The 27,823-nt window shown below is 37.5% G+C and overlaps 1 protein-coding gene across 1 annotated transcript; it reads right to left on the bottom strand.

Annotated features, from left to right (window-relative positions):
* Window positions 1-318: 318 nt before the first annotated feature.
* On the bottom strand, window positions 319-21,234 carry LOC134662932 (uncharacterized). The gene is made up of 7 exons (XM_063519237.1): window positions 21,005-21,234; window positions 6,564-6,757; window positions 2,560-2,716; window positions 1,715-1,880; window positions 1,231-1,418; window positions 872-1,054; window positions 319-529 (listed from the first exon to the last, which is right to left on the bottom strand). Exons 1-7 carry the CDS (start codon window positions 21,164-21,166, stop codon window positions 344-346), a joined length of 1,236 nt encoding a protein of 411 aa, XP_063375307.1. The 5' UTR covers window positions 21,167-21,234; the 3' UTR covers window positions 319-343.
* Window positions 21,235-27,823: the final 6,589 nt, after the last annotated feature.

Below are 27,823 nucleotides of genomic sequence, written 5' to 3'. Positions count from 1 at the left end.
ATTCTATAGTGATTTAAATTGTATTTTTTTTTCCTTTTTTTCTCGTAATGCATGTTAATTATAAGATGTAATTATTTTTGAAAAGATGTGTCCCGCCGAGTTTGTTGCCGGTCCCATAATGGGATACCCTCCTCCAATTGAGGGGGGATTTAAATCTTCTCGGGGCAGAGGTGTAGGGTTGGAGCCGGTCTACCTAGCTTTATTTGACGTTCATAAGCGCATTGTAATTATGCCTACTTGAATAAACTATCTTTTATCATATCTTTTATACTGTCGTGCTAAGCCACCAGTAAGCCGGCAGATGCACGACACCATCTAAGTCCTGCTCAAATCACATCGTGCGTCAGCTCTTGACTGCCAGCCTGGTGTCGGGCCGGCAGTCAGGCGGCACGTGTCCGGGCCGGCAGCGGCACGTGACGAGCCTGTCACGCACTAGCCACGAATTCTGCGGACACGGACCTTGGGTCTGCAGCATGTGGCACGCGCCACCGTAAATCGCGGCGCCTCTCCGCGTCTCACAGGCGTCCACCTGCAATGAAGACAAATAATTAATAGCCTGTGTTCAGTGTTCTGCGTATCTAGTCTGCTCTTGATATCTATGGACGAAGGCAGCGTTTATACAGAAATGGACTATACTGATACTGCAGACCACAGGTCTGATTTCACGAAAGATTGAGCCCCGTTAAAACTTAAATTAAGAGGTGTTTGTGTATTGTCGCTCTGTAGGTATATACTAGTACCTATACCTATAGTATGGATCAGGGTCACGAGTTGGTACAAAAATGCGCCATGAATTTCAACTACATAGATAAGATATACATATATAACAGACTCTCCAACTGGCTCAGCTTGAAAACTAAAGACTAGGTACCTCCCGCCTGGCGCAGTTGCCGCCGCCACACGCGCACACGCCGTTGTGGCTGAGCCCGTCGAGCGCGGGGCGCGCGTCGAAGTCGAACGCGACCACCTCGCCGGCGGGGCACGGCTCGGGCGCGCCGGGCCGGTAGCAGCGGCGCCGCTCCGGCACGTACAGCCGCCCGCGTGCGCACGGCACCTGGAACGGAATAGATGACATTTGAATGTGCTGTTATGAGTGATATCCGCTCACGAGCATGAGCTCATATTTAAATATATGTTATTCAGTCATAAACCTAGCAGCACATAGGTACAAATTTTGAATTTCGCGTTTGAATTTAAAGGAACAATGGTGGAAAGGAAAGAACGACTCACTTTAGTACACCTTCCGCCCCTCGCAATCATCTCATCATTGGCGCAAGGCCCTCTAGTGTAGAGCCTGTAGCACGCCCCGTCTGAAGCCCGCGCATGGAAGGCCTTGCACTGACACTCCGCTTTAGAGCCTTGCGGAGAGACCTCGGAGATGGAGAAGACGTGACCTTTGGGGCAGGGACCGATTGTGTCTGAAAACACATATTTAATTTAGGAAACGAATGTATTGAATGGCGTCTTAAGTTGCAATTGACAATCTATCATAATTATATAGTACTTAAATAAAATTCTATTATTTATTATGTATCTCATTTTCTTTAAAGCAAGACTGAATAGGCTATTACTGAACCGATGAGCCCCGCTTTATTCTATGTCTTCACTTTCCATCAGGGGTGACTTTGGTCAGTCGCAGGAAGAGCTACCCGCGCTCGTAGACCCCGCGAGTGGTTCGCCTACCAAGTCACCGTGGGGGACCCTAACTCCTTACCTAGCTCATAGCACATGCCGGTCCCTTTGTGGTAGTGCGGCAAGTGATCGTCGCAGCCGCACCGGCCGCCGGGCAGAAACAGCTGCCCGCGCTCACAGGGGCCCCGCGAGTAGTGCGCGTAGCAGCCTCCGTCTCCAGCCCAGTAGTGGGGACCGTCCGACGCACACTGAAACATGTTAAAGTTTGTATCGAAATTTTACTAATAATAGGCAGTCTAGACACGACACTGCGTCTGTTTTCTTTATCAAACAACAGTCCTCAGTATCAGTATCTGTCCTGAAACTTATGGCACTGTGTAAAGCACACACCTGAATTTTACTAGTACCTACGAACCTAGTTGGACTACGTTATGCATTGCCTGATGGTTATCTGCCTCAGCATGGGACGAAATTTCTTAGTTATTAACTTATTATTATATTTTATATTTCAAGCTAGGCTTCGGCTGGTTTTGGTGTCGCGCTGACAGTCGCCGCCGAGTGGTCGGAGCGGAGCGGATGTTCAGCAGCGCGGCACAAGTAGTTTTCAGCTCAATACTATCAATCAATGCGAGTCATTCTCAGTTTGATACCATCTGCGCTGACGGGCACGGGACGTTTTAGAATAACGCCGACTGATGAGTGCTAACGCATACGCGGCCGTACCCACCGCTGAGCGATTAGCGTTTACCATTGCACGCGCGCTTCTGCCCTCAGTAAGCGTTTTAGTATCGAGGTGAACGGACGGAGAACGACTCACGATGAGCCCGGATGGCTGGGCCCTGGCTCAGCCGGTAATAGCAACCCGCGTCTATGTTGCGGAAGGTTGCACGGGATTTCCCTCACTGCAGGGTATACAGCGAAACTTACCGTGCAGTTAGCGACGCCGTCGCTGCCCACGTCGAGTATGGAGCCCGGGTAGCATGGGCCCTGACTCAGCCTGTAATAGCAGCGCCCGTCAGCCGGCCAGTGCAGTAAGGTCTCGTCGGCACATTGTTGCGGACGCAAGCACATGCCTTGCCGTTCGCTGGAATATTCAATTAATCTCTTTTAGATGTATAGTTGAAGGTTGCAGATAGACAGAAAAACTAAGCGCTTGATGCAACTAACCAAAGTTGAGAGTAATGCTGTTAATTTTACTCGCTTTGTAAATTTTACAAAATGTTAGTCAATTTGTCTCAGGCTTGCAAATATCTAATGTCCTCCGGTCGCTTATGTGCCATAAATTAGTATTCTGTGTTTTGTACAATAAAGCGTTTATTTATACATACATACTTATCCAATCAGAAAAGGACATTGCGTTTCAATATTGGCTATAGGTAAAGTTGGATTTTGCTTAGCGTGGAATATAAATGACGATATTACAGATAAATATTGTGTAACTCAGTTATGGAGAGTTAAGGAAAAACAGGTACTGAAAAGACTGGCAAAGGCAAACAGGCGTTTATGTGAAGAAATTCGAGACTACTACTTATTTTGACTTGAGGGAGTTAAAAACTTTTTGACGGTGTAAGCACAACTTTAGCTGTTCAGTGCTTCGCAGCCTAAAGTTATTTTAGAAGGAACGTAATTATAGAGCGCATAACATCACATAACTTATAAACATGCTTTGTGCATATGCATTCCGGAATGAATTACATTGCCAACAAAACTAGATTTAAATAATTTTAATTCATTTAAATGACTCTCAATATATTTCCATATGAATCTACTTATGAGCAGTTCTGGTAGATATTAATAGTAGGTACACAGACAGATCACCAATTTCAACTAGATGTTATATGTAATATATAACTCGTGGAAACCACTCATATGAACATAATATAAATTTAAACAGCTGAATTACTACTACCAACTGTTTTTTTGGTAATATGTACATACTTATTATGCACACATAATTATTTTTACGACCGTGCAATTAGAGGACATACTTACCGAGACACAAAGTCAAGCTTGCATACTTTAAGCGCGAGTCACCCGTATTATAGGTATCGTACATAAAAATAGGTACCCTTTCGGCTCCGCGTACGCCTCCCAAATGTCTGGAACACCACAAATGGTCTCGCCAGATGATCAGCGCTGACTTTCGGGTCATTATTATGCTGAGGCGAGCCCATTTCGTGGTAAACTTTAACGCTTACCAATTTTATGAATATTTGTAGTTTTTAGTTAGGTGAGGGTGGGGAGGGTCGATCCCTAGGGGACACTTGGTAAACTTCATTTTTAATCAAACCAAACGAGATACAATTTTTTGCGCTGGTAACACTCATTCATTCGTTCCTAACTTCACGTTCTGTCATGGCACTGTATCGGAAAAGTCAGTGGTTAAAAAATGGCGGACGGTGAAAGATTTTCTGCGTACTATATTCAATTTTCGGTAAGCTTTAACTGGATTTATTTTATAATATGAGATGGAAATGATGTTAGTGAGTGTGCTTATTTTATTTGTTGTTTATTGAAGTGATGATTAACTTGGATTACATTGATATACGCGAACACATGTTTCGAGTACGGCACGTTTTATAATCTTACTATGTATGGGGAGACTTTGTCTTTTTCTTCAGGGGAGATATGATTCCGGGATCATGTCACCCCCAGAGCGATCAAGTATACATTGTAATAAATTTACTTACAAAATGATCTATCATAAATATTTTCTTTTCTTTAGTAAATCATGCCGCGAAAGTACCACCAGAGAAATACTGATTTAAACTTTCAAGGTTTTTGACTCATTATTGTTTATTAAAACGGAATTTAATGCCGTATAATTCAGTTTTGTAATTATACAACCGACTCCGAAAACGGAATTATCCACGTGGCCTTTGAAAAAACTGACTAAAGTTGACATCAACATTTTACGAACTACCCGTACTTGGTCTTTTTTATCAAGTTAAACGTTTTACACACAGGGGATGTTACTCGGTCGACAAAAAACACTTATAACGATATTTGGTTTTCAACCGGCGATATTTGTTTTTATGGATGAAATGCCATTTCAATGGCTTTCCGACCTTATGTACTATAGAACCGACGGTCCATAGAAAGGAATTTAGGATTATGCAGCTCAAACACCGTCCTCGAAACGTGAGCAGTAAATTTCTAAACTTATTTATTATAGTAAACAATAACTACCAGTGATGGGTAAAAAAATTAAAATTGCTGTAGGTATCTGACGCTAAAAATACCTTCATAAGAACTTTAAAAAAATTAGCTTGTTACAAGAAATTTTATGTTAATAACTTAGATTTTGTTTTTTTTTTTAACTTTTTTTTTGGTACAAAAATTGATTCCCTATTTTATGTTGTTTTATGGATAATACGATTACATTGTTTTTTAAAAGTATAAGATTATGGATTAATATGTGTTTGATATCTTCATATATTAATTTTCTGTAGATAAAGTGAATAAATTAATGTAGATACTACCCTCGAAATATGACATTGCCACTTAAAATCTTTTTACCAAGTGTCCCCAAATCTGGAAGACTTGATCCCTTCGGCTTAGACATCTGATTACCGGAAATACAACTTCAAAGCATGGAAGATGCAATATATATAACATATATATATATATATATATATTGCATCTTATTGCTGTGTATTTTACAAATTATAGATGCATTGCTAATAGCGATCCGAGTTATATAATCAATGAGAATCTGGTATGGGGAGACATGGTAAAAATATGTTTACCATGTGTCCCAAGAACCAGGGTCACTTGATCCCCCTAGGATCAAGGCTCCCGACCAGGGGTAAACAAGTCTCCCTTACATAGGGGACACATGGTAAAAGTCAACAGTATGGGTTTTCATTAAATAATGATCTAATTTATTGCACAAATCTGTTCTAATTCAAACTATTAATGAAGAGATAAATTCTGAGTCGTATGGTCTATAAAGTTTTTCAATACTACAAATAGTTAAGAAAATGTATGCTAAAAACAAAAGGGGTGATCAACCCTCCCCAGTTTCCCCTATACTCTTGTATGTAATTTTAGTTTTAAGTTTATCACGAATAAAATACTTGATTCTGATACTGATTCATTGTTCCGTGTACGGGAAAGAAGTACTTACAAATAAAAATAATGCTTTATACACGTGATCTAGTAGGTGGTAATCAGCACATTAATACAAATGGGGTGTTCCTCGAGTTCTTGTGATGTGTGGCCAGAATAATGGCCAACATTTGTCATTTTCCGCTGACGTAACTCTCTGTTGCAACGATTCGTCGGAAACTGCTTAAAATTCAAGATGAAGGTGATGAGAGAGCGACCGGTATTTCTTTCCTACGATATGTAGGTACCACCGTCCACGCTGTCATTGCCACCTGGCAATTCGTAAACTAAATTATTACAAAGAAAATAGGCCCACCGATGAACAGATAAGAGGGTTGATGTTAGTACAACCTACGACATAGGTACGACAAAACACTGAATTCAAACGTTGTTCCGAATTTAAGATATTACCAACAATTTTAATTTTATTAGCGTAGCGTTTCTGTATAATTTTCTACAAAAACGCCAAAAGGACTATCTAAATGGAATTTGACTCCAAGAAAGGCTTTTACATCTACCCGCGTGTATTTGTAAATACGTGAATGAGATGTGTACCTATTATCAATAACGGAACACATAAAGGAAATACTTATAAAGTGAATGAGCCTATTCAATTTTAAGATGGAAACGTACTTAAGGCCTTATTACACCTTACTACCTAAGCATCCTAAAAAGTAACCTAGGTAGGGTATTCGGACTAGTGACTATCAGGAGAGATTTATTTAGTAGGTAGGTACCTATCCTAGTTAGAATGCTAGTTAAGATGACTGTATTAAGTAAGGTGTACAAGGCTTTCCAGATACATTACTCAGCTTACCTACCCTCTCTTATTAAAGGATTCCTCCACTGGAGCAAAGTATTCTCCCGGTCGGCAAGGCCCCCTCTCGAAGAGCCGGTAACAGGTAGTAGAGAGGGGCAACTGTGCAGTGCCGGGGGGGCACTTGCACTCGGCGATGGTGCGCCCTCCCCATCGTCCAGGGCTTAACTCTTGCGTGTCTGGACAGGGGTGGCCTTTCTGAAAAAGAATTCTCAATTAGTTTTTTTAAAGGAATACTACAGCTTACAGAAAGAAGTAAGAAGAGTCAGTAACAAACTAGTCATACCCCGACTTAAAATGCACAAGCGTGGCTGAACGGTGCATGGCCTATCTATAAACAAGTGACACGCGAAGTACACGCATTTGTTACCTTTAGTATCACCATTACCCACCATCATGGGCTTTATTATCAACGTGGTATGAAAAACAGAAATCACCTTACGCGGGCCGATTTTGTCGTTGCCCGAAATCTTACAATGGTTAATTTTGATGCTTAGATGGCACTGATCTTGCCATCTAAACTCTATTAGAAAGTTTATTATGCCCCTTAATGTTGACGATAATATCTAAGAGTTACCTCGGAGACTTGTGCACCGGCAGAATACCGATTACGAGCAACAACAGCGAGCGTATTTCGATTTATCAATTTCGTATCTTTTTTATACTACTTGCACATACTGTACAAGTGTACATGCTAAGTCTCGCGGTATTTCCAGATTAAACGATACTTTCTTTAAGTGAGATAGGCTGTACTATCAGCTACAGTATTAACTGGCAATCAGTGGATTAATAATGTTTGCGAAGTGTGGACGATGGTGCACTGCATACAAAACTTTCAAACTTCGGAAATTTATAAAATTTATTTATTTATTGACCGAAGCGTAGCGAAGGTCTACGTTTTGACTCGGGCATTTTGCTTTTGTATGTCCGGATGTTCTCCTCTACAGGTCGCAATTCTCAACCGATTCTTGTGAAATTTTGTGACCAGATTCTATGAGTAAATTTTTTTTCTGTCGATCCCGTTTTTGGAAATTTTCAAAAATGGAGGAGTTTTCATACCTCGCGCTTAAACAAATAGTCGTATCGATATCATAAGAGTATTTTCTTTTTGAGACATATTTACATAGTAAATGGCAAAAAATGCAGAAATATTGTATTGCTGGTTTAGGCGGTATTTAGATATTTAGTTTGTAGTCGAGAATGAGTAGCCGAATTTCGTCAGCTTAGCTAAGAATTATCATGGCGTGTTTTGTAAACAATCGCTTTTATTTGTTTGCACACAGAAAGTGTGGGTTCGATCCCCAGTAAGACATAACTTTTTGTATTTTTTTATTTTCTTAAACTTTGTATTATTTTTAATAAATAAAAATCTTTGTATTGTTGATTGATCAAACCGCTGTGTGGCGCTGTCATCGTGCACGGTCCCAATAAGCTATGCTCGCGAGGTCTACAGCTCACAGAGCCACTAGTTAGAGATAAATCACACAATTACATAAAATTTGATGGATCAAGCAAAGTTCTAAAATGCGTTATACACATGACGTGGCGTTTGTGAGTACGATAATTATCTTTGCACGCGTCAATGTTGGTATTAGAGCCGGAACATTTGGACCAAGCTTACTCTGCACAGACTCATAATAATATGATAATAAGTATCAAAATACTATGTATGTTTAGCATTTAAAAGGTCTGTGGTAACGCCTGGTCTGACTCCATATTTTAAAAACGTAGCACGTGTGCACTAAGATACGGGAGGTCACGTCCAATTCTTAATGTTAACATAGATTTATATTCCTGAGGTATGAAAGTAAAGTTAAATATGATGTTCACGCACTTTTGTCGTTTGTACCTAATGTTTCAAAGAAAATCAAAATGGTCTGCACCATTCATATTATAAATGTGAAAGTGTGTTTGTCTGTCTGTATGTTACCTCTTCACGCTTAAACTGAACCGATTTAATTGAAATTTGGTACAGAGATTTTGACAGGGCAAGCTATGATTTATTGATTTTATTTATTTTATAATCAACTACTTATACATACCACTTACAGAGTAGTCCAATACGTAATATGTATTAAGGAAGACAAATAATTAACAGTTAACAACACACTTAAAATAATAATATTACAGTAATACTAGACAGGTAACTAAATATTTGGCAGATAGCATAATTGCCGGCTTGTAATCTTTGTAAATAGTTAGAGTCCCGGGGAAGGACATATGTACGGTCTGATTCTAATTTTAATAAACGTCGAAAATTAGATCTCGTTATGATCTGTCAGTGTCAAAAGTGCCGATTCTTCAAACAAAAACGTATTAGAATCTGTACCCCTAGTGTAAATTTCATTCGATAGCGTGACGTGAGGACGTGATGTATGGTATTTTGAGTTTCCAAATTGTCCCGCTTGGCGCGCTATTCTAAACCGCGTCATAGAGAAATATAGTAAGACAAGAGTGCTCACTCCATACATCAGTTCAGACTGTTAATTTCAGTTTCTACATCTAGCATCGAGTAGCGGAACTATCAGTACTGCTACTTGACAATAGATGTAGCACCGGCCGGAAAGTCTTATGCTGTTGAGATAAGACTTTCCGGTCGGTGCTACATCTATTGTCAAGTAGCAGTACTGATAGTTCCGCTACTCGATGCTAGATGCTAATAGTCTTTTTGGTACTAAAACTGATGTATGGAGTGAGCACTCTATGTATTTTTTTCTCTATGACCGCGTCACGTCACGCTATCGAATGACACTAAGGGTTCTGGCCGATGGTATAGTTTTTATCTTGAAAATCATCCCTTAAGAGGGTGGAAAGTAAGGTGCAAGTGAGAGAATTGATGTAGGTACTCGTATCGCCTGACAATTGTTGTAAGCATTATGCTCAAATTGAACGATTGCTATTACACTTTTACTAGAAATAAGAAAATTTATATGGGCAATAAATAAAAATCAGATTGGATAAAAAATAAGCTACCTACACAAAATTACTAATTCTACGCAGATGAAGTCGCGGGCAATAGCTGGTACCTAATACATGTTCGGCTCAAGTGTTTTAAATAAGATGGGTAATTACCTACCTATATAGTTATTTTCCTTCCCAAGAATGAGCCTACTTATTCATGTAGTCTGATGTCGGGTAAAAGATTGCAAATATAGCCTTTATATCATTAGAGGCTTATGTGGCAACAGAGTTAGTTGATCCATAGGTCATGGAGTTCAACATTGTGTTGAACAGAGTTAACGTGAATTTGTTATGCAACTTGTGGTATCGCAGTGAGATAGACGAAGTTTGTAGTTATATCCAGCATCAGCTAGGATGTGAGTTTATAATACATTTCTGATCTCAGATGCTAAAATGTCAGTTCTATCAGCCAATTATTGAGCCATTCATGCTGCTTTTGTGCCAATAAGTATGGACACTAAAATTACAGATCGGTTGGAAAAATTGAGGCAGTCCTAGACTAGACTGTCTTCGCAGATGTATGCACATTTCTGGTGTATGTAGGTTGATATGATAAACATTAAATATTATAATGTATGTAGGGTCACTTGTTGAACATTGAAACAATCGTACACAGTGAAACTTTGCGATATCTCGGAAACTAGGTGTTATCAGCTAGTGCCGTCTGTCAAGCAAGGGCAGGCTCAGGGACCCCCAGCACCTCCCCAATACGCAAGCGTGCCTCGGAGAAGGAGCACGTTGCTACGAGCGTTATTGTGAATTCGTGCGACAAAAGTAATATTTTTCATTTATGTTTCGCAATTTTTTACCAAGATATAGAGTCTAGTTTGGCGTTATTTAATTTTTTTTGTGTTCTATTTGTATTAAAGTTACTTTGGAGCTAAATATTTTTAAATTTCTTTCACTCTTTGATGCAGTTTTTTTTAATTGATTCAAAAAACACCCCCTAGTCTCACAATGAATCATTTTTATGTAGTAAACAATGAAACATGATGTTCACTGAACACCAGTATTAGTACACAATGAAACAAACTCATTATTTTTTTTATTAATTAAAGACTATGTCCGAAATTTGTGAAACTAAAATTCCATGAAAATTGATAATAATTTGTCTATCATATGACAAAATATAAGATACTTAACTTTGGAAATGGCTGAGATAGGATAGTTTATATGTTGAATGTTTCATGGCAAGGTTAAGGTCACATGTCTAACATTGAAACAGTCGTTTATAAACTCTATGTTGCAAGAAAGTGTATGATATCGAGCATGGAGATGCTTAAAACCCTCCCGCGTCCACCTAGTTGGCAATCATGCTCCGTGGATATAAAAGGCGCCTTTCTCGCAGCATGCCGTAAGTGCCGACCAGATTTTCGATTCACAATGAAACTTAGGTGTGCGTACAATGAAACAAGTCTTTCGCTTTTAGATATTTCAGCAATCTTATAACGATTCCATATTTCGGAAACCTTTTAAATAACAAATTTCAGCCTACCACTATTCTCCTTTCCTTTCTCATTAATTGATTGAAAGGATGTATGTATTAATGTAACTTATTTATTACAACGTTTCACTGTAAAAATTAGAGTGTTTCATTGAAAACATGCACAAGTACACAATGAAACAAAACTAATTTTTCAAAAAAAGGTTTACAATACAGAAACTGTTAAAGATAAGTAGAAACCTTGAATGCCATACGATAGCCAACTAAATTGTTTATCTTCATGCGAAATGTCACACTCGTAACTTTAAAAACACCAGAGATAGAAAGGCTTGAACTTTTAGTGTTTCATTGATCAACAACTAACCCTACATGTCCATGTACCTACCTACAAAAACTCGTCAGTAAAGACAAGGGTTGACACCTGCGACCCTACCTATGTGCATATTTTTTAATTCTCTTAGCACACAAAAAAGATAATCATTTCACATTAAACTGCCTAATACAGTTATGTAACATTTAAAAACTAAACTAAGTTACTAAACTAACTTATATTACCTACTTGAACACAATCTGTTTCACAGTAAACTAAGTATCAAAGAGAATTAAAACCTTTTGGCCGCCGGACCTAGTCCGCAAAGACGCTCACTCACACGCCAGAGTAAATTTTAAGTAAACAACTAATAAAAAGTTTAGGGATTGCAAATAGTAATATCGATATTTACAATTTATGGTAAAAATCTTCTCAATTTGGCTTTGTTCTTAAGCAACTTTAATTTATTTCGAAAATGCCAAAACTTTACATATTTTTTACACACGACAATGTTAAAAATAAAGGTATTTATCATTAAAAACAACCACTAAACAATATCGATTCATGACGTAATATCACTGCACTAGGCTGTACGAGAAGTCTTTTATACATGACAACGGCGCGCATGGACTGGCCGCAGTGCAGACCGACAAGGACTGTTTCCGCGCGGATTAAGTAATAATAGTCTCTAGGTCAACGGCGTAAGCGCTCGTCGGTACGTAAACTTTATAAGCGTAACGTTAGAGCCGCGCATAGTGTGTCGATAATATAAATGTACCGGAACTGCATTGGGGAAAATTACACGTGGGTTGAATTGTCAATGAGTGAAGAACAATAATATTTATTCAGTCATTTATTAATGTAATAGTTTGAAAAACAATTTAATAGTAGCATACGTAGCTTTACTTTATATCCTAACTCCTTATCAACGAACAATTAGGAGTTTTTTTACTTTCCATCCTAACTTCTTATCAAAAAATAATTAGCTGTCCTTTTTCGGTTTGGTTCCTGTGTTTTTCGGTTCGAGTGAACAAAGAAAATTTTAAGGGTTATAAACCGTCACATAATAAACGCTCGGCGCGCGGCGCGTCCTTTGTTCCTACGTGTGATTTAAAACGGTGTGGTATTTTTATATACTTGAACACGTGTGCGTGACTAAAAATATGCATGCGAAAATTGTAATCATCTTTAATTTAAAATGACTCACTGCAGGGGTATCACTCCCCACTACACTATCATGTCAAAATGAATCATTTGTTCTGCAAATAGACCACAAGGACAGATTTACTTGTCTGACTCTACTATCTACAGCTGAAGAAGCTCCCTGAACTTCAGCTATAGTTATGCCTATCTCTCTCTCGTTTTACGTAATCTAGTTACTAGTTACCACCAATTGGCATTTAACAAGTGTTCAAATGCTTAAATAAAACGAGATTTAATGCTTAAATAAAGATTTTGTGATTTGATATTTATTTTGAATATTCTCATATCGAGTTAACATTCCCATCCCTAGCTGTCTTGTATACAAGACAACGGCGACGAGGAACATGAAAAACGTTGAAAACTGGAGCAAATTCTTTGATAGCCTTATTATAAAAGAATGGATTTACATATATAGCTGCTTTAAATGCATTTTTTAAACAAAGACCTAAAACATTAAAAATAGTGTAAAAAATTCCAATTGATATTCTTTTCACATTTACCGAGCGGTTGACTTTGTGTCTTGTATACAAGACAGCGGCGCCAGTGTACCGTTCTATCGTTGTCTTGTATACATGCCAACGGCGCTCAAAGGGTTAAATCACTACGTGTAAGTATCAGTAAATTCTATGAAATGCCGTTAGGCCGTGAATCACAATGTTACTAACGAACTGTCATAACGTACAATACAAAGACAAGCCAATTATGAAGACTGTTAGTCCATATTTTTTTTAATCCCATATATCGTTCATTGTTGTTGGTTTGTTATCATTTCGGCGTAGGTAAATTTGTATTTCATTTTGATTTTGTAGATATGTCACCTTGTTTAACACTTCTGCGAGTTGAAATAGTAGTGTAAGTACTTACTAAATAATAGGCGTTTTAAGGGCTGGCAAAGAGAATTAAAAAAACAGGCTAACATGATATAAAAATGAAGTTTATTTATTATTTTTCGGGCATCTCACATTTTTGAACGTTTGATGGTCGCATTTTATTTATCTGCTAGTCTCTGGTTCGATCTAAGATTGTTGGCTCGTGGCCTTACATTTGCTTTGTAAGAAGTATACGCAAATACGCATTATCTAATCTGGCCCCGTAGACAACATGCCAATCGCTAACGCTCCGTAGCGAAGGAAACGCAACCTGTCACTGTCACACTAATATGGAAGAGTGATAAAGAGACACAAAGCGATTCGATGGCGAAGCGATAGTGATTGTCACCTTGGCTAGGCCGCCTGATCTAACACATCTAGTGGTCGCAATGGATGCCTCTTCTGGAGCATACATTTTCAACCATAAACTGCGTCAACAGGCAATGTTCAAATAATTTCGATCCTTAGCAAACATCAGTTCTGTCTAATGTAATTCCGTATATCTACTCGTATTAGTCGCTCTTCTCATTATAAAGAATTAGAAATAAGTGTACCTACAGCTGCTTTGTAGAGAATCACTATTTTCACCTCAGCAGCTCGAACAAGGGTACTTTGATTCTTAAAAACAGTGAGCAAAATGCGATTTTGCTCACTGAGTGAGACAAAATGACATTCAAGTGACCTTTATAGTCAAATGTCATTTCAACATGCGAGGTCTAATAAAAGTTCGAAATACTTGGGTTCTATTATCTCTGTCCCTTTCACACTGTTAGCAAAAAGAAACAGACAAAAAAAAGTTAAAACGACATTCAACGGTATATTCACGGTTTATAATAGACCTCCGAAAAACTTCAGACCGCATCGTTCCAAACCACGTACGAGTATGAATTCTTAATAATTAATTAATAAAAATAAAGTTTAAGATTTGATAAAAACTGATAAAATGCTATATTTTAGGTATTTTATTGTACAATTAAAATAATGAACTTAAAAAATATCACGATCATCACGCAAAATTAATTATTTTACTTTTAAGAATTTCTACCATAGTTGACAAATAGTACGTATCCGCAATTCGGACCGTAGATACAAAGAAAGATTACAAAGATTTTTTTTACAAAAAAAGTTGTCGATTGATGTGTCAGTTAATATTTGTTATTTCTATATTATTTTACTGGAATTTATTATTACGTTTTGTTTTTGTGTTCCATTGCGGTAATTAAACTTAATTGTTTGTATATCTTAAGTAAACATGAGTGATGAAGAAGGATTACATTTTTCAAGTTGTCTAATAGGTATGTTCTCACTGCTTAGGTGAAAAATGTTGTGTACTACACGAGATCAAAGTTATTTACATCTCGTGCGCTTTTGAGTCCCTTACTACGCTCAAGATTCTAAATTAGATTCACGAGCGTAGCGAGTTATAGAATCTTTCGCTTGCACGGGACTCAAAATAAGCACTCGAAGAAATATCAAACTTTGATCACTTGTTGTACAAATAACTATTTAATTACATCAAAATACATATTGGATTGTCTGTGAAAACTTGTCAAAAAACAGTTTAAGGTACAGTATGTATAAGTTACTCTATGGCAGCGGTTCTCAATCTTTTTTTTTGACGGAACCCTTTTGGAAAGCGAAATACTTGATGGAACCCTACAATAAAACAATAGTTTTTAGAAGTGTATTTTTTTATTAATAAGCATAATAATTATGCTTATTTTATTATTCTAAATCATTCTAAATTCTTGCGGAACCCCTGCAGGGGTGTCGCGGAACCCTAGGGTTCCGCGGAACACACTTTGAATGGCTGCTCTATGCACTATGGTATACTTAAGTCATTAGTGCTGCACTCTGGCGGCCAAACATTGCAGTAATACTCCCTATTGATTTCCAACGGCTGTTATGCATCGTGCGGTCTCGCAAACATCGAAACTCAAAATTTTGTTATCTGCCTCACTACCTAGAGTTCTTGCATATTTTAGCGATAGAACAGAGTCTGATTCTAGCTGGGAATACATAATTTAGGTGTTTGCCACGTAAACTATTGTTGCGTTATTGCGATATTTCCTGACTAGACTAATTAATTGTGTTAGAGTTAGACTAAGCTGGGTTATCAAAATCGCTGTTAACTTAGCTTGGTCTAACTCTAGATCCATGAGTTATAGGCAATTAAACCTCAAACCACCCATTCACACTTTTATTACTCAGTAGCGACAAACGGCATATTATTACACAACTACAGATAAGCATCGTATATTTTAACAAAATATGTATACTACTTTCTCCAGAGTCCAGAATTAATTAAACTCGTTGCGCATTCGTTGGAAGTAAACATTTAGAATAATTATGGTTATTATACGTTATGTTAAAAATGGGGTATTACGCTGCACAGAGAACTGAGAACGTACTACCGATGTCATCCTCATGTCATGGTCATCACATGTCATGGTCATGTCATGAACATGAGGTTAATTCGGCAATAATAGTTTTCTCAGTTTTCTGGATAAGTAATGCCTATAACCTACAGCATAATACCTAAACCTAACCTTGATTACTGGCAATACATGTAAAAATTACCTATAAGGATTTTTCAACGGTATACCGGTTTTATAAATTCAGGTTTTAAACAGACAGACACAACGTTTAAGATCATATGAACTTGGCCTTATTTCAGACAGTTAAGTAGCTATACTATAAATATTATGGTACTTAAATACATGGTATACATATAGTACGTATTGTAGTGCATATATTATGTAGTGTAATAAAGTTGGAGGTTGTGTTCTTGTGGTTGCTTAGATAGGTACCATTGACACCCCGTTCATTAAATTTAATTGTTAAGTACTACCAGCTTGCCTAATTTTCAGACAGTTAATACGTTTTCTTTGAGGCCGAGGAGAAAAGGAAAACCACGTTAGCAGCGACTTGCCCACGAATGAATTTTCATGAATTTTGACGCGCCAACACTACTTACATAGAAGGGTACCCAACTGTCCGGTTCTGATTTGATTTATTTTTATATGTGTATGTTATAGAGTAGTCTAAAATATTAGACACGTATTTTTTTTTAGCTGCCCATACTCAACCTACTGGGACAAATTGGCTTCCAAAGTACTGAAAAGTGACAAAACGCTGTTGTAAATTCTATAGAGAGTTTTGTTCAAGCAAATTGCTAGTTAATTACTGGTACTTACTATATATGTTGGAGAACATGAAACAATAATGGACACGTGTTTTGTTATTTTGACTCAAACTTATATTTTACAAAAAAAAAACACACTTCAAATTTTCATACTTCTCATCGCTTCAAATTTTAGACTACTCTATAACATATATAAAAATAAATCAAAGCGGAGCCGGACAGTAAAGTTGGGTACCCTTCCTTGTTAGTGTCTACAAATAATAATTTTACGTATTATATGATCTGTGATTTTACTATAGTTCGTTTTTTTTAGCATTAGAAAAAAGGTAAACAATCTTGATGTGTCTTTTAATTGAAAAACATGTTTTAAAAATAAGTCACGGCAAATATGTAACAATTATGATTCTAATACGATCATTTATATTCTTCTGCTTTCATAAGTATAAGTTACTGATTTTTAAAAAGAGTTTTTCAATTAAAAGACATGTCAAGATCGCTTACCTTCTTTCTAATGATAAAAAAAACGATCTAATATAGGTAGTTATCGTAGGTCATAGACTAGGAATCCTCTAGACCGAGTTTAGAGCAATTATTTCATGAAACCGATGCTGCCAAAAATACGGGGGTGCGGGGGGACGAGGTGAGCGAATCCCGTACCGTGATTGGTCCGTTCAAAGACACGGACCAATCACGACACGGGATTGACTCGAAGATGGAGTAAAACTACCGTATGAGTGGCAGAGGGGGTAGCGTTACTATGCTCAGTCTAGAGGATGTCTTGTCTGTGTCGTAGGTAATCGAAAATGTCTCTGTGAGTTAACAGCTGTATTCAAACATCTAATCTCGACCCGACTCAAATCTTATCGATCTTTCGTATCGGAAAACATCTTCAAAGCAAACAGTAGGTAAGTTGTGGGTTAATTCAAACCAATTTGAACCTTAGTGCGAAAACTAAAGGTTAATAGATACATAGATTATTCATTTACCTACTTATGCCGTATTAGCACAATATACTACTATTTTAGTCATGACTTATGTATTTCGAAATTGTTCAAGATCTTATTTCTGCTGATTGAGTGTAAGCACAAGCAATTCTGTTTATTTAACATACATAGGTAAGTAAGTCTATTCCGGTAATTCTGACTACATACTTCAAAATGTCGGTTTATTCCGATAATGGCTCACAAATAACAAATAACAGTCAATTTTTTTGGATCACAAGTTCGACCTTCTGAACTTTTCTGATTACCCGAATACACCAAACATTTTTGTAATTATCCAAGATACTGAGAGTAGGGAAAACTGATTCTAAAGACTCACTTATCTTAGTACAAAATAAATGTTATTGTTTTGATTTTCCAAATCCTGCTTGGGCGATTGACAATGGCAACTAAGCCATTTTTGGTTTCGAAACAAATATATAAATAATATTGCAAGTAAAACTAAACTTTGCTGCAAGCTCTCAATCCAGCTCTCCTGGCGGTCTAGCATGAGTTGCGTTCTCGCGAGCGAGTCCATACTTGAAATCGCGCCAGATGTATGGAGTCGCGCGCGAAAACGCAACTCATGCCATGCTAGACCACTTGGCGGTCTAGCATAAGTTGCGATCTCACGCGCGAGTCCATACTTGAAGTCGCGCTAGATGTATGGAGTCACGCGCGAGAACTCAACACATGCTAGCAGGTCTGAACGTATGTGATGGTCGTATCTGTCTATCTGACTATGTGATAAATACAGTATCCGTCTCTTTCAATCGCGTGGTGTTAAAAACACTAACACTTATTTTATCACGCGGATAAAGACATCCATAATTCGCCTGCAGGTCTTTAGACAAACAGTGGCCAAATTCAAAGTTTTCAAAAATTTCTGCTCTAATAAGGTTTAGAGATTCGTGCCCTAACTACTCGTACACAACATCTTACTTCATTGTCGTGACATTTTAACACAATGGTTAATAGATGTCTTAGTCAACTGAGAGCTGACGAAATATTCAGTGAAAGCCAGCGTGATATGAAGACGACTTTGAAGGTGATCTTTCAAATTATCTATGTTAAGTTTCAGTATCATTTAAAATGTTCTACCTAATCGTAGTTTTGGATTAAGAACACGGCTTCAAATAAAAGGTTCTGGGCGATGATGAAAATGTTGACTGACCAACGACTGCTCTTCCTTTCCTACCTACTGCTTGGCTGCGGCTTGGTTGTTTAATAACTCAAACTAGTTTTAAAGAGACATTAAAAGAAAAAGAAGAAGCTTTACCTGTACCTGCCTATTCTGGTCCTAGAGGTCCTTGCGATGCATTTTATCATAAAAGGTAAGACGAAAACACTCCCAAGATCCTTAAAAAAGCCCTAAACACAAACCATGCACACACACCTGCTCTAACCGATTATCCAATATGGAGCCCCTTAGAAGGGCACCGGTACGGTATAGTTCCCGAGGTGAGTGACATCGATTGCGTAAGCGCGTCAGGTTCTGCGGGACGACTTGTCTTGTCCAACAAGGAGTATCATTCCAATAGCTTGAGCGTAGGCGAGTTTATTTAATCGCTGCGACAGAGATGTTGGTTAATATAGGGTTCACTTTACACTTGGTAGCCCAAACATTCAAGTTACCTGCGCAATACCACACATCGGCTTTCTGGCTACGAAAAACGTACATCTGAAGAAAGAGCGATACGGACATAATAATAATATATACTTTGCCTAGAGTTATTTTAATATGCAGGTAATTATAATTATAATCATAATAATAATGTTTTAAATACCTAAGCAGAATCTAACCCAAAATAAACATTAAAATCAGTATAAAAAGGCAACTTATGCCAATGCTACATAAATCTGCCATTCCAACGATCTGTTTATGACAAAATTGCAATTTTGTATTAAATTATCAGTCGAATACAGCGATACCAATCAGCATATACATTTATCCAGACGTATTTTAATAATTAAGAAATGTCCATTGTTGTTGGTTGTTCCCACAGATTAAAAAACCGACGTAATTAATGAAAGGCAATGGATCATGGTTAAGAAACAACGATTTCATACTGGTGTACCTTGCTCTATATGAGTTGTGCAAAAGTAGGTAGAAGAAATGACAGGTTACCAAAGATTAGGTTAGGTTTACATTTACTTACCTGCGGATTTACATATGATATGACTTGATCTAGGTGTTTTCTCTAGATACCTAGTTTGTCCACTTATGTATTGTCTAATAACTTACACCTACATACCTAATAATACACCGTGTGCCTAAAATACTTACCTATGGACGTGACCAACACTATTCTTTTTATGTTATTTCTGCAACCCAAACTTCAATCAGTAACTGTGCTGGTTCAGTTGAATGTACAATTTCACATACAGTTAGCGCTATGTTAGGGGCGCTGTGTTTCCTTCCTTTTCACCCATGAACGTGTTTCCTCATCCACATCCTCTCAGTGCAGCTTTCCAGCATTTATCTATTCTCCAGTAGGTATCTATGTTCTAATTTTTAAGCATCTAATAAGTAACGGAACATTTTTTTTTATTGCATATAAATATCTGGTCAACCAAATCTTGACAGTAAAAAAAGGCGCGAAATTCAAATTTTTTATGAGGCGATATCCCTTCGCGCCAACATTTTTCAAATTTGCCGCCTTTTTCTACTGTCAAGATCTGGTTGACCAAGTTATAGAAGATTTGTGAATTCAGGGAGTAGGTACGTATTTGTTTTTTTTTTCATTCAGTCTCATGAACCCTAACAACATTAGATACCTACGTGAGAAATATCTAGCTTGGTATACCAGCATTAAATCGACAGATTTGGGAGCTTATCAAACAATTAAAACTCTTAACCAACCTTTAAATCCAAGTGGACTGTTCCTTGACTTGAGTTTAATTCGGCTTATACTTTCAATGTAAGTAAGTATAGTACAAGATGTGAACTTATGGCTCCTCTACACGATGGGCCAGCGCCGGCCAATCCAAGGGACGCAGCCATGCGGTAGAATGAGATAGCAATATCACTTGCTCCCTCTAACGCATAAATGCGTCCCTTGGAGTGGCCGGCGCTGGCCCATCGTGTAGAGGAGCCATTAATTGTAATGCTCACATTACATCGTGTCATTTCTTAATAATAGTGGGTCAGTGGGTAGATCGATCGGTCACGGTCTCTCGTGCCTCCGAATGCACAACTGGTTACGTTGGTATTGAAATCGACACGCAATAATCACTTAGCTTTTTGCAATTGTATCTTCTGAGCGCAAGAAAAAAAAACACCAAAGTCTCTAACTCATAAATTGAGTAATTCGGCTAGACTATGTATGAAGCGCTTGGTAATTAAACTGAAAGCAATGACAATACAAATCGGGGCAGTAATGCAATGTTTTATGTAGCCGAAATTTATAATATTTGACACATGTGGAATGTCAAATAAGTAATTTAGCCCATAACCTCTGGGCGGCGCCACAGTCGTGCACATAGCAAACCGCAGTAGCTTAATACAATTGTTACAATTTGTGTAAGCTTACCTTATAAATCGTGTAGCATTTCCCATCCGTCGGCCAGTACAGCATCAGCCAGCCCCTCGGATGCGACGCACAAGGGTTCTTCCTCACGTCCGCCCACGGCGGCGGCAGCACTGCCGCCTGCGACCCGCAGAACAGAGTCGCCAGCCACAACCACCTGACCATTTTCAAAAATGTTCCACGTTCAAAACACTGGCCACATTTTTCTGCCACTTTTTTGCACTTAGTTCATATTTCTTCAGTTTTTATTGCACTTTTAAGTACTGGTTTACCTGTTCACTTCATGTCTTTTTATTAAGTTTTGGAAGTTCCGCCACCCAAATGGTAGAAACGTTACCCTTATAGTTGCGTTACTTTCAGTCGGTCCTTCCGACCGTATGATAAGTTGAGTATCATTTTAGTTAGAAACTACTTATAGGGTTTTCGTTTGCACAACTTGCACATGTAAACACTGACCTAAGCCTAAGTTCTGATTGGCATTATGAGGTTGTCGTAAACCATTTTAAGCTATATTTTTTCTGCTTGTTATGCAAATGGAGCTACACAATAAAATGTACCGTAATGGTCAAATTAAGCAAGAGTTTAGATCTGATAATTGATATAATACCTACTTTTGCTTACAAATGTCAAAGCAATTAATCTTCATCCCAAATGTTGCATTATCATATTCTTGTTGTTAGAAGAGTAAGTACGTTGATGAATGAAAAAATGTACCTTCGGCACAGACAACTCAATCACAGTCGTATTGCTGGGGGTCAAACATCTGTTACCCATATCGTCTTAACTGACACAACCCCGCGACAACACGCGGAACTTATCGCGTGACCGCAGCTTCATAACTTTGATAAGTGGTAAACAAAATCTACTCAGCGCAGTCTAGCTAGACGCAATAAAAATAGTTTATTGCGTCTAGCTAGATAGTAGACTGTCCCATTTCAAACATAGACAGAAAGAATCATACTGGCTTTGTCTTTCACTAGTACTAGCATGTAGCACCCAAAAGAAAAGGATACGTACCTATAGTTTTTTGTGTTCTTATTTACTGCCAATTTGGTTTGACCAGCTATAGAGACGGTTGTGTTTCATATGGGCACTGGCTGGTGACTTCAGAAAAAAAATAGGTAGCATTTTTTTTTTCATAATGTGCGAATGTCATTCTTGTGAGATTTATTGTCTTTCTGGCTGGCTTGGTGGCTTCTCTTTCCGCACAGACTCTAACGACACTTATTCATAAAAAAAATTATACGATGAGCTATTAATATTGCTCGTAAATTTAATTAATACTATTAGGGCCACCCCACATCTAGCGTCTTTCGAGCGTCGGCGTCGGTCAGCGCTATGGAAAATGACGTCGCAGCGCAGTTGCGTCGACGTTGCGTCGACGTTGCGTCGAGCAGGGCCATAGAGTTGTAGACGCCGACGAGACGCCGACGCTCGAACTCGAAAGACGCTAGATGTGGGGTGGCCCTTAGTTAGGTAACATTTATCGGCGGCGCCCTAGCCTGGCCCTAGCTCAGTTCTCACTTTTCGGGCGACAATGTAATTGATTAATTGTATCCAATTAAGTACACGAAATTGCCGACAGTTGATAATCAAAGGTATTCCCGGTGTAATCTTGTTCAATCTTAGTATGCCTACGAGACTTTAGGACTTGAATAAAATTCACTCAACACACTACATACATCTTTATCTACACTACACTACATTACACTACATGTTTATTAACATCCTAAAATCTTATCCTTTGATTGAATCAGACAATATTAAAAGCTATAACGTCGTGGGTCAGATATCCTAATAAATCTACTTATACTTCCACTTCTTTTCTCATTCTAATGGTAAACTACATCTCGTACCCACAGTTCCGTATGCTGCCCGTTATTTCATTTCTTACATCTTTACCTGATATTGGGATAAAACCGAAAACCAATTCAATAGGGTCTTTGAGTAACTAGGTATATTTTTTGCATGTTTGTAGTATGGTTTCACACGGCCGGACGTTGGCTTCTATAGCCGGTCCCAACTCAATGGTTATCAAACATTTGTATAATTTGTACATCATGATTGCTTGCAACGTGTACACAGGAACAAGCTGCCCGGCATTTTGATTGTTTAGCATAATAGTAGACGCTGTACCCGCTAGAAACGTTTCCCATCAATGATCTGCTTTTATATCCGCTTTTTTCTCATCACCGCTCCCGGATAACGGTCAGTGCGCCTGCGCCACTAACGGTTCGGTTACCGTTTGAACGAGCAGCCGAATGTTGAAACACTCCACAATTATTATTAACCCACTTACTTCTTACAGAGATTACGTGTAAGCGATTTGTCAGTAGTGCAAGTCAAAAGATACACTCGTGGAATATACCTAATGCTCACTTTCTTAGCGCCACTTGCACCATCCCACTAACCCGGGGTTAACCAGTTAGACCGTTAACCCAGTGTCAAATTGTACTGGTAACCATGTTACTCCAGGTTTAACCGGTTAACCTCGGGTTAGTGAATGGTGCAACTAGCCCTTATTGATCTTATTATGACAAGTTCCTGCGTAGAATTAAATTTTTCATTAGCTAAATGGTGTAGGTAAGTATGATAATTAAAATATTCCAGATCAAATGTTTAGTTTTCCGAAGAGACAGATAAATTAAAAACAGGGCAAACTGATAAATGTGTAAGTACTACATACTTAAATGAATACGAAAGAAGATAAAAACCTACAGCTCTTGAGGAAGCTACAAATGGTATGTAGTCTGTGGTTTATGTTTCTTAACGCAGATGGCGCTAAGCTTTGCGCGTTTAGTCACTTTCAACTGGTTTTGCTTCAAACTACAAATTAAGATTAATTACCTACTTGGCACCAAGTAGCATTTTATATTAAAGTTCGACATATATATATATAGGTAGTGAATTACCTGCCTAACCTTTGTGTGAACATTATTCAAGCACGTAAAGTTTTATCTAGAAGGTACAGAACTACAGACCTACAATACGCTATCTCAGATGACTTGCGCCGTAATTCATCGCAGTTTGCTTGGTGCAAAATAACACTATAAGAAGTTATTGCAACGTTAGATACCGTAAATTCATTAGTACTTATTGCCATATGTATGAGTACTAAGAACATATGACGGTTAATCACATGGTAATTCACTCGTGAGTAGGTAGGTATACATTTGCAATACGTGATAGGTAGTAAGGCAATGCAATTTAATTCAGGCAAAAAGGCCCATATTGCCTTATAGACTAAAACATATTGGCTTTTTAATTGTGTTGAGAAAGAGAGAAATCCATCAAACGAAAACTATGACATTTCGAATATCGATCTTCCGAGATAGTACTTGGGCGTTTTATTTTTTTGTTGTCCCCTACACTTTTTTTTCAAATTTGGGATTTTTTATGTTATTTCTACTCAGAATCACGAGCTCTTTCTATCCTAATAGGAGAAAAAAAGTGTCCTAAGGTTTTTATTTCCATTCCGTCACCATTTTTCATAGACTTTGTATGGCGGTCGCGAAATGGAAAGATCGAAAAATGTATGGAAATTTTGGGACACTTTTTTTCTCCTATTAGGATAGAAAGAGCTCGTGATTCTGAGTAGAAATAACGTAAAAAATCCCAAATTTGAAAAAAAAAGTGTAGGGGACAACAAAAAAAAAACGCCCACTTAACGCTCAGTAGCAAATGTCTAAACTGAAAAATAAATCATTGATTATCCATCATCCAAAATGGAGTTAATTAGAATACCGTTTTTTTTCAAGTTACTTAATTTAGCAGTAATGCACCCTTGAAATTAACGAACTAAAAAAAACCCCACTCACTATCACTTAAAACAGACTTTTTTCAAACATTAGGCATCCTCCTCGAGGGAAATACCTATATATAGACTATGTAGTTGATACTGAATAATTTAGAAATCAACTTGTGATTTCGAATCGGCCTTCTAAAATCGCTCAAGCGCGTGTCGGACCAAACAAAATGGACAAAAATTCCACACTTTCATACAATTTGATGAAAATACAGCAATGTCACGACTATGTTATCATAATCGATTATTTCATCTCAGGGCATACACAAAAACGGATGAAGCAAGACGCCTCTAGTTGCAGTTGTTGCAAAATGTATTGGATAACTATCCTCTTACATTTAGTTTTAACAAAGAGAATAAAAGGAGGCGGTGGAGATTAGTAAGGATTAGGTATTTATGGTTCAAGAGAGAAAAATAATCCGGTACTTACTGTCTTTTCTGTATGTTTTGGCCTGATGACTTTAGAGTAGTAATTAGTACTAAACGTGCAGTTAGCAAAACTATTAGTTATTATTTTATTATTATCATACAAAATGTACCTAAGTATATATTCTGTATGCAGACTGCAGAGGTACACTAAGCTAATAGTTTTGCTGACTGTAACTGTACATAGTTTGTTTATGAGTATTGTTTTCTACTATAGACACGAATGTAGGAAACTGGGGAGGGTTGATCACCCCTTTTGTTTTTAGCATACATTTTCTTAACTATTTGTAGTATTGAAAAACTTTATAGACCATACGACTCAGAATTTATCTCTTCATTAATAGTTTGAATTAGAACAGATTTGTGCAATAAATTAGATCATTATTTAATGAAAACCCATACTGTTGACTTTTACCATGTGTCCCCTATGTAAGGGAGACTTGTTTACCCCTGGTCGGGAGCCTTGATCCTAGGGGGATCAAGTGACCCTGGTTCTTGGGACACATGGTAAACATATTTTTACCATGTCTCCCCATACCAGATTCTCATTGATTATATAACTCGGATCGCTATTAGCAATGCATCTATAATTTGTAAAATACACAGCAAACATATATATATTGCATCTTCCATGCTTTGAAGTTGTATTTCCGGTAATCAGATGTCTAAGCCAAAGGGATCAAGTCTTCCAGATTTGGGGACACTTGGTAAAAAGATTTTAAGTGGCAATGTCATATTTCGAGGGTAGTATCTACATTAATTTATTCACTTTATCTACAGAAAATTAATATATGAAGATATCAAACACATATTAATCCATAATCTTATACTTAAAAAAAAAAACAATGTAATCGTATTATCCATAAAACAACATAAAATAGGGAATCAATTTTTGTACCAAAAAAAAAAAACAAAAATCTAAGTTATTAACATAAAATTTCTTGTAACAAGCTAATTTTTTTAAAGTTCTTATGAAGGTATTTTTAGCGTCAGATACCTACAGCAATTTTAATTTTTTTACCCATCACTGGTCGTTATTGTTTACTATAATAAATAAGTTTAGAAATTTACAGCTCACGTTTTGAGGACGGTGTTTAAGCTGCATAATCCTAAAATCCTTTCTATGGACCGTCGGTTCTATAGTACATAAGGTCGGAAAGCCATTGAAATAGCATTTCATCCATAAAAACAAATATCGCCGGTTGAAAACCAAATATCGTTATAAGTGTTTTTTGTCGACCGAGTAACATCCCCTGTGTGTAAAACGTTTAACTTGATAAAAAAGACCAAGTACGGGTAGTTCGTAAAATGTTGATCTCAACTTTAGTCAGTCTTTTCAAAGGCCACGGGGTTAATTCCGTTTTCGGAGTCGGTTGTATAATTAAAAACTGAATTATACGCCATTAAATTCCGTTTTAATAAACAATAATGAGTCAAAAACCTTGAAAGTTTAAATCAGTGTTTCCCTGGTCGTACTTTCGCGGCATGATTTACTAAAAAAAGAAAATATTTATGATAGCTCTATGAATCATTTTGTAGGTAAATTTATTACAATGTGTACTTGATCGCTTTGGGGGTGACATGATCCCGGAATCATATCACCCCTGAAGAAAAAGACAAAGTCTCCCCATACATAGTAAAATTATAAAACGTGCCGTACTCGAAACATGTGTTCGCGTATATCAATGTAATCCAAGTTAATCATCACTTCAATAAACAACAAATAAAATAAGCACACTCACTAACATCATTTCCATCTCATATTATACAATAAATCCAGTTAAAGCTTACCGAAAATTGAATATAATACGCAGAAAATCTTTCACCGTCCGCCATTTTTGAACCACTGACTTTTCCGATATAGTGCCATGACAGAACTTGAAGTTAGGAATGAATGAATGAGTGTTACCAGCGCAAAAAATTGTATCTCGTTTGGTTTGATTAAAAATGAAGTTTACCAAGTGTCCCCTAGGGATCGACCCTCCCCACCCTCACCTACTATACCTACCTGACGATTCAAAACTTTTTTAGAATGTGACTTATATTTAAGATTGATTTCTCTAAGCTGAAGAAATCAACTTTTTACACGATTTTTCTCTGATTCAGTGAACAATCAACTGTCACATAATATTATACATACCTACTTATAGGTGAACCAGGATCTATTGAGGGTGCGCCATGTTGCGGAATTTCACTGGAACTAATTTTTTCATACTACACTGAATTGTCACCCTATACATGAGAATAACAGCGCCCTCTTGACAATTATCATATATTACTGGTCAGGCTATAAGTACATTACTTTTGAGTAAAAAGAAAAAATCATTCATTTAGGGGTTAAAATAATAAGTAGGTATATAATAGCGAGGTGTCGAAGATACGTGCAATAAATATAATGTCGCGAAACAGAGATGGTAAAAGTTTGGGATGTGTCACATGAACTCATGACACTGGAATTCAAAAAACGAGGACAAGGACACCCAAACAGACTAAAGGATCCTGTTGAAACGTTATGTTTATATTTAAAATTTAAATCTGTCTCGGCGGCTCGGTATGAAAACCTATTAAACACATAATGTTTGACGCAAAGA

This window comes from Cydia amplana, chromosome 3 (genome assembly GCF_948474715.1).
Source record: "Cydia amplana chromosome 3, ilCydAmpl1.1, whole genome shotgun sequence".
In the NCBI taxonomy this organism is placed as follows: domain Eukaryota; kingdom Metazoa; phylum Arthropoda; class Insecta; order Lepidoptera; family Tortricidae; genus Cydia; species Cydia amplana.
Note: the sequence above shows the minus strand (reverse complement) of the source record. Positions and strands in the feature narration are given on the sequence as shown.

What these genes read in the sequence shown, in the direction of transcription:
- LOC134662932 (XM_063519237.1), bottom strand. Translation starts at nt 21,166, where the DNA reads ATGGTCAGGTGGTTGTGGCTGGCGACTCTGTTCTGCGGGTCGCAGGCG. An exon ending in CGGCATGTGCTATGAGCTAG is followed by an intron (nt 1,419 to 1,714) that starts GTAAGGAGTTAG and finishes ATGTGTTTTCAG; the next exon opens with ACACAATCGGTCCCTGCCCC. An exon ending in GGGGCGGAAGGTGTACTAAA is followed by an intron (nt 1,055 to 1,230) that starts GTGAGTCGTTCT and finishes ATTCCGTTCCAG; the next exon opens with GTGCCGTGCGCACGCGGGCG.